Source organism: Charadrius vociferus, unplaced genomic scaffold (assembly GCF_000708025.1).
Source record: "Charadrius vociferus isolate BGI_N301 unplaced genomic scaffold, ASM70802v2 scaffold195, whole genome shotgun sequence".
NCBI lineage: Eukaryota > Metazoa > Chordata > Aves > Charadriiformes > Charadriidae > Charadrius > Charadrius vociferus.
Window position 1 is genome coordinate 3861890 of NW_009648539.1, and position 8336 is coordinate 3870225.

The 8336-nt window shown below is 39.7% G+C and overlaps 1 protein-coding gene across 1 annotated transcript in view; it reads right to left on the reverse strand.

Annotated features, from left to right (window-relative positions):
* Positions 1 to 226: 226 nt before the first annotated feature.
* TMEFF1 (transmembrane protein with EGF-like and two follistatin-like domains 1) overlaps positions 227 to 8336 on the reverse strand; it is a 70084-nt gene continuing 61974 nt past the window's right edge. Inside the window, exons 9-11 of the mRNA XM_009885914.1 lie at positions 7366 to 7489; positions 3189 to 3347; positions 227 to 1455 (exon numbers count right to left, since the gene is read on the reverse strand). Coding sequence (XP_009884216.1) covers positions 1371 to 1455; positions 3189 to 3347; positions 7366 to 7489 — 368 coding nt within the window. The 3' untranslated portion in view covers positions 227 to 1370. The remainder of the gene's footprint in view (positions 1456 to 3188; positions 3348 to 7365; positions 7490 to 8336) is intronic.

Genomic DNA, 8336 nt, shown 5'->3' on the forward strand with positions numbered 1-8336 from the left:
TCCGGGAAAGTTAAGTAACTTACTAATTAAGCAGGAAAGCAAACTTGCATATTTTTAACGATCTACTTTTGTTTTCGCGTTACTCGAGTGCTTTCCTCCAAGGGAATTCAAAGAGCTGTCAGGAAAATGAACACGGTTGTTTTTTTCCCAGCAAAACAACTTCAGGTCTTCAGCTTGCTGCCATTACCACATGGGGTAACAAATAAACACACTAAACCAGAGGCAATATAGTGAAAACGTTGTATTGTGACATGCTTTTCCAGTTCAAAATGTTGAAAGCATTTTTTTTTTTATTATTGAACAAATTATTAAATCCTACATGCAAAACTTTGATAGCCTAAACTACATGTTAAAACAGCTGAACACATCCTATTCGCACTTTATCTCGGGATCTCTCAAACGACAACTAACAGTCTATTAATATAACTATGACCAGCAGACTAATTTGGATGGACTTCTTTAGCTCTTGAAAATAGTCTATACAAGAGCACTAGTAATTCATTCACTTTTATTATTTTTTTTATTTTAATCACAAACACTATACAATCCGTATTGTAGGTGTTAAAACATGTATTTTCTTTAAAAAATTTAAGAAGTATTAAAACAGCTTTAACAGTGATAAAGTAGGCTTTATTCCAATTATTTGTGTTCAATTATTCAACACCAATTTTTACAATACCTAAATCTACCAAGACCTACTTCTTTTGCACCTGTGCCATCTGCTCTACCAGGTAACTTCCCAAATTATGAAATTTATAATTTTCCTCTTTAAAAATAAATTGTTGGAATTATTTATGAAGATGGCAGTGCTTAGACCCAGTCCACACATTTTATAAATACGTTACAACTACACACAGCACACAGCTTCACAATTCATGCGATAGGCAGTGTCTAAAAAATCAGTTACTAACTTCCAAAAACATTTAAATATCTACGGTATTTAAACACAGTGTTTTCTAGTTTCTCATAAGAAAAGTAAGCTGTAAACATTTTTACCTTTAGTTCATGCCTTGTTTGCTAGGTAATGTGGACTTTTTTGTTGGTTTGTTGTTCTTTTTTTAAAATCTACAACCATTGGTGGAATAAATCTGTGTTCCCAAAAATATTACATTCCATGGATAAAGCACAAGTCTATTATATAACCATGTGATACAGATACAGAAAATGAACTACTGTATTCAAAAACATAAAAGTAAAGATACTAAAACAGTCCATAGCTGTTAGAGCTGATGCTTTCAGAATATAGACCAACATTGTTACACTAAAAATGTTCAAAAATAAGGCCTCTGAAATAAATATTTCCATTCTTTAAAAAAAGATATAATAAAAATGTACATCACATGGTCAATGTAGGTATAAAAATCACTAAGTTAAACCATTCTGGATGATGTATCTGAAGTAAAATGGCCTAGGTTTTGCTTCTGCCGACGTCCTCTATTGTTTTTGGGGCATTTTCTGTTAAAAAAAGAGAGAGAAAGAAAAAGGAGGACTGATTTTATATATGCCGCGAAAAATTAAGCCTAGCAATAACAGATTGACTTAAATTTCCGTACTTAACAGTAGCAAGGAGTCTTTGAGCTGTGCTGACTGGGGGAATGCTCCTGCTGTTTGGTACTGGGCTGTCACCTGGGGATGTCCGTGGCACCCCACATCACTCAGAAGGGAGTTCTGCTTGAACTTCAGACCCAAACCAGCAAGGTGCTACATCCTTCAGCCTTTGATCCAGCAAAACACATACCATGGTGAATAATTGCATCGGCTTTACTTTATACATATTTCATACTTAAAATCCGGTGGACGGTAAGACTGGATCAATCAGCCTTTTGAAGTGGTGGACCTCCAGGTGCCCTGCTGCTCGCGGCAGCCGCTGAAACAGAGCCCACCCAGGACTTTCTGTGGGGTGGCTCAGGTGACCCCTTTCTTGGGGACGGACACACAACTAAGAAAGGATTCACAAAAGCCAACAATTCTGAATGGGAGGGCACTTACTCAGCCCGCCAGACAGTGGGCAATGCACAACAGAGCAAAACAGACTGTTCCCGAGAGACTGTGAGCTGGGGAACAGTCGTAGGGAGGCTGAAAGAGGAAGGCTGATGAACCACAGCCTTCCACGCCACTGCTTTGGCCAGCAGGGTGTTGAGTTAAAAAAAGGGATGACATCAACTGCATGAGCCAAGTAACTCTTTCACCTGTGCAGGAGGTGTTAGATATGTGTACTTATACCCACTATGTTGAACCTTACAAGAGAGATAGGGAAGGACGCCCATATTGTTTGTTCATGGGGATGTCATTCTACATCACTGAGCTCGGGAAGCCATGCATGAATGCAGCAGCAGAAAGTCTTATGGCCCAATGTAACTGAAGCTGAAAAAGTGAAGGACGAGTTGAGGAGGAAAAGGCAAAGTGTAGCATGGATGCCCAAGTGAAGGACTCAAATGCTTCATGCAACTCTAAGCTAACTCACTCATCCTTAATCTTGCCCAGAGCCCTCACTCCTCATTGGGTTCAAGTCCTTGATGAGCAAACTGAATCTCTTGTCATAAAAAAAAATCCATGGCTCTCATCTCAATTTTCACATAGGGCGAGAATCGGAGACAACCCAGAAACCTGAAGTCTATGTTTGTGCATCTTTACAATTCATAAAATGGGTTCCTCATGGAGAGTGTCTAATAACGGGACTAGCTGCACATTAATTTTCACAAACATATATAGTGTGAGGGATCCTTCTCTCTCTGTGTAGCACTATTTACAGTAGTACTGCAGTGGAATAGCATTTTGCCAACCTCTCTGGTTTCACTGTGCGGGAGGGGGGAATCATAGCTTCTATAAGATATCAGCAACGCTTGAATAACTCCAGTGAAGGTCTAACCCAGTAGCTGACCTTTTGGATATGTTTTAAGACTGATCTGTTCTGCTGGGTATTTGATCTGGGGATTCAGAGTGGTTATTGGTGGTTTGTGAGTTTAAACAAATGTGTGTTTTGTGGGGAAAAAAAAAACCAACAAAAAAACCCAAACCAAAAAGGCAATAGGATCTTACATAATCCTCCTGCTTCAGTTATTAGGTATTTTTTATGTAGGTATATTAAGATATATGTTAAAACACATAAAATTTTTGTCAAATATTTAGACACAGAAAAAGTATATCAATACAATGTGTCATTTTCCACTCTTTTTGTCTTTACCTACCTTGTTATGCACATGACAATTGCAACTATAATGGCAATCTGTACAGCTCCAATTATTGCTGCAATAAGGACATGCGTAAGCTTTTGTCTACTTGGGACAACATAAAGAATACTAAAGTCTGTCTTTTCACAGTGCTGTCCAGTATATCCTGATTCACACCTGAAAAAGAAAAGGAATATTTCATGGAATCTGTAATTCGACAACAGCCCAATCATTTTGCTGATGAAGTAAGGAGTCCAAGGTGACTCCAGCTGACAAAGAGCTGGTGAGAAGGTGGAGGTGTGGTAACACTTGGGTTGGGGAGTGGTTTGGATTTCTGTGGCAAGAGAAGAGACAGAGCAGATACGCTTTCCTTTCCTGGATAAGGTTACTAGTGGCCCTGCCTGAAAACACACCAGTGTGGTGAAGGCCCTGATTTGGCAAAAGAAATATGTGGGGTCGTTATTAAATTGGGCCCATATTTAGGAAGAATAAAACAAGTAGGTGAAACAAGCAGACAAGGCTAAATGCAACACAAAGAAGAACACAAAGCGAGCATGCTCACTCAGCTGCACTGCCAATATGGGACAGGAACGACACAGAGGAAAAAAAACCTTGAAAAATGGGGGGAAAGGAAGATCCCTTTTCAAGCTGCAGCCCACAAAAGTGGAATCCTTGCAAAACCTATTGGACCAGACCAGCATCAAACCCCCTCCTGACTTGTCACCGAACAGAAATTTGATGAAGGTCGGGTTAGAAAATCCAATGTCCCACAACTGTTCAAGTCAAAGTTCATGGAAGAATCCATAAAAATTGGCCGGGGTGGGGGATAAACGGCTGGAGACAGAAGAGAGAAACTCAGCAGAGGCTGCTCCTGATCCCTAATGTGTTCAGGGAATGCGAGATGTGCCAGTGGTAAAGGTGGCAGTGGAAACACACTCTGGAGGAATTCATGTCACAAGGCAAGAGAGAAGCACAACAAGGAAAGGCAAGAGCCACCCAAGACAGTAAGCTGAAGTCTGCAGAATCAAAGCCCACCACTTACATCCCTGAGCAAGTTCCTTGCACAGCTATCCTTTAAAACCTACTAATGCAAATGCATCATTAAGGGCAACAGAATGATACAACTGGCCTCCAGCTCTATAGCAGAAAGCTGGAGAAGCAATACTCATACACAGGATGAGAAACAATCATTTTGTAAACTGGATCAGATAAGCCTGAATGCAACACAGAATTGGTCTCATCCATCCAAAAGCTTTGTGCGAGGGTAGGGATTAATTCTGTTTGGAGGGATGAAATAATTACTCCACAGACCTTCCTACAACTGCTAATGCAACTCCTAATCCCCCTTTGCACGCAAGGATCACAGTTGGGGTTTATGTGTTCATAATCTTGTGACTCTCCTTTCTCCAGCCATGAGCTGCTCTGTAAGGAGTTTTGGTTCAGGCATGGAACAAGTTCCAGGAAGAGAGGAATTATTAAAGAAAAGCCCCCATGTACCGTAAGTAAGCTCAGTAATGGCTCGGAAGGGAATCGGGAGAAACATGTCTTAGCATACAAGAAGGAAGAGGACAGGGAACGCATTGGTAATCATAAGAACAATAAGGAAGAGGACTCCTTGCTAGTGAAGATGACCGAATTTTTATTTGTTACTCTGCTTTTGTTTTCACTAAAGAAGGTAACAGTCAATGTGTGACCAATGTGAGAACTGCTTTAAAGCATATGAGGCAAAACAAAGCAGAGGAGGCACCAGTAATTCAAAGGCGTTTCCTCAGAAACACTGAATTGACAGGAAATTATTTCTGAGGAACGCTGAATGGAGATTCAGGAGTATTGAATTCCTGCAAAGAAGTGCTTGTGTTAAGAACTATATTGGTGAGATGAAGTACGAGGCACTAGTTCAAGCTACCTTAAATTAGTAGAAGAGATTTTAAAGCATTCTGCTGCATTAATATATAGCTAGATAATGTAGCATTAATGCAATAGCAAGATAAACACAGGTCAGCATGGATTTATCAAAATATGCTGATCCGTCAATTAATTGAGCTAGTGCAAAGAAGTTTGGATTACTTTGCAAAAGATTGAACTGTGCATCCTTGATGCAGCCTGCCATAAGGACAGGGCAGAACTGCACAGCACAAGGGCGGCAGCAGGAGAAGGACCAGAGCCCAGCTGGGCAAAGACCACTAAACGAAATATTATGCAATTGACTACTACAAAACTTTCCTCCCACCTGCCTGCTGGCAGTCCCGGAGGGCTGCCGTACAATGAGCAAGGAGATTCATTGCCCTCAGTGAAAGCAAAAGTCAATTTGCTCTGCGCAGATATTTTCTGCAGTTTTGTATGTCATCTGATACTTCACATATATCACTACCAGGAAACGAGGACCAAATTAAACAATGTATATGCTAGACACGTATGAGAATGCAAAGCATTTGAAAGTAACAATCTGCCCCTAGAATTCATCACCATATTTTCCTTGCCAGAGGTAGAATTCTTTTCTATGGTAGAAGTACATGGTTACTATGGAGGATTACTGTCTGATATAAATAATTTGTTTCCTTAATAACTCTGCTCCAGTAGGAAACACACATAGAATACGAGACCGTCAGTATTTAAATAGCCAAGAAAAATCTATAGGAAATCTGGTACTTAGGGCTAAGAACTGACAGTTAGAAACTCTTGACTGGAGGAACCATGTGAGGTTTGTTGTGTTAGGTCCAGTGCTGAGATACTGTTCAGGATGTTTAAATAAATAATAGAAAGTAGTAATAGTAAATGTAATTATAAAATAGAATTTAAAGGGACAGTACATTAACTACATTCATCGAAACATTGCCTATGAGTAATTATTAAATTAATAATAAATATTTAAACAATTGAATAGTAATTGAATCATAAATGAATAAATGACTATATGATTAGTGCCTTCCAGAAACAAAATTCTGAGAAATAAAAAAAGTTAAGTTCATTCAGCCAGGAATATTTTCCCTGAAATACCTCTACTTTGAATATTTTGAGGACAAATCCATCAGAAATCATGTTAAACACAGCTCTAGATCAAAAGAACACCGTAATCAAATAGTGCTGCCTCATGTCTGTCAAGATGACATTGGTGATGCACTCAGAATCCCAAGAGGAGCAAAGCCATGTTGCGCTCCCTTGGTTTTGGCCAAAGAAAAAAAATCACGTAAGTCCTATTGGAAAGGTGAAAGTAGACAAGAAAGGGTCTTGGATGGCAAAAGGAATTATATAAGCTTATGATGACAACCACACTGGCTCTGCCGTTTGGGCTTCCCGCTCCCTCATCAGTCTGGAAACCCTTAAATCTTGGCAGTGGGAAAAACCCTAAATATCCTCGATCGATAAAGATCAGGGGAGAAAATGTGATAGCATCTAATGGATTTACAGCTAAAGTTTCCAAAGCAAAGGAAAGCAAAGAGTTATAGCATCTTCAGCCACATTAATTTGAGAGTACAAGCCTGCAAGATAAAAGTTCAGGAGTGAAACCTCCTAGTAAGTAGGGCACTCCATGTTATTAAGAAGTGGCCTTTTCCTATAAACAACTTATTAAATTATTTTTATTTTTTTAAGACAACAAAGAGGCAGAACTGAGTTGTTGAAATGTAAAGAAAAAAATATCTGGGAGCTAAGGAAATAAAATGGAACATTCAGATACCGTGGGAAACACTGAGTGGCTTAATACTGAGCGTACTGATCTGCTAGATTATACCACAGACAAAAAATGTGGGCTAAAGAATATTTTGCAATTTTATACTCTCTAGATGAAGCCTATTATTTTGAAAAGGGCAACAAATGCTACAAATAAGATATTGATGCTCTAGAGAGAGTTTATGACAAGAGCAATAGAATGTACAGTGTAAGAACAGACTGAGAGTTCAATGGGGAAAGAGCAGTCATACAGAGAAGCCATGCAAGACAAAGGCATTTGGGGTTTGTTTTTTTTTTTTCCTCTAGATAGGATTTGGCAGCTGAAAATAAGGAGACAACACTGAGGCCACAGTCCTCAGAGGGATTCAGCTTCTGAACTACCTGAGCTGCCCACAGCATGGGGATACGGCTCCTGTGCCACTGCACTGGTAACTGCAGACTGATACTTGCCATAATTATGTCTAGAGAGCATTTTGATTAAGCTTTACAGCAATTTCAAGCACATTTTTAGGCATGCAGGACTTACCGGCAGGAAGCCTTCTGAGTGGAGTAAATGAATTCACATTTTCCATGTATACAGTAGCCATTGAAGCTTTCTGAACAAGGTATGTGGTTTCCAATGTAAATGTCTTCTCTTTGATCACTGGCGTCTTGAAAAGACAGATACATAAACAATTACAAATGGCTGCATGCTATTCATTAAAAAAATCTCAAGCAGGAATAGCATACCCTTAAAATCTTGTAGTGAATAAAAGAATACAGAATAATAAAGCAGAGGCTTAAGGGTGAAGTTTCAGAGGCACCTACAGAGATTTGCTAGGATGTACTGCACTGAAAAATGATCCTCAGAGACATCTAGATATGCTTTTTATGTCAGGTTCCTCAAAAAGAGAAACGTATTCACCACAGAAACAAGCCAATGTGGGAAGATCAGCAGAAGCTTTGTCAGTGGCACAGGGGCAAGGAGATAATACATAGATACACAGAGCTCTCTCCCATGTCTAAACACAGGAAAAAAACCCTGAAGGATTAGAAAGAAGCTAAACCACATTTTATGACTACCAGGTAGAAAAGAACTTGATAAAGCCTTGATCTGGGCTGGGTGTGTTGATAACACACCAGTGTTTTGGCTATTGCTGAAGGGCACTTGTGCAGCGTCGAGGCTTTCTCTGCTTCTCACTCTGGTCCTCAAGCGTGTCGTCTGAGGCAAGAGGCTGGCAGGGGGACACAGCCAGGACAGTTGACCCAAATTCGCCAAAGGGATATTCTCTACCATATGACATCATGCTCATGGGGTGTTTTGGTTTTTCTAAGGTGGCTGCTGTTTAGAAACCAGCTGGACATCAGTCTACCGGTCAGTCAGACGTTATGAGTGATGGCTTTTACATTGCTTGTTTTTTTCTCTCTCTCTTTTTTTTTTTTAATTCCTTTCCCTTCTTAAACTGTCTTTATCTTGACTAACGAGTTTTTCTCATATTTTCCCTTCTGATTCCTGCT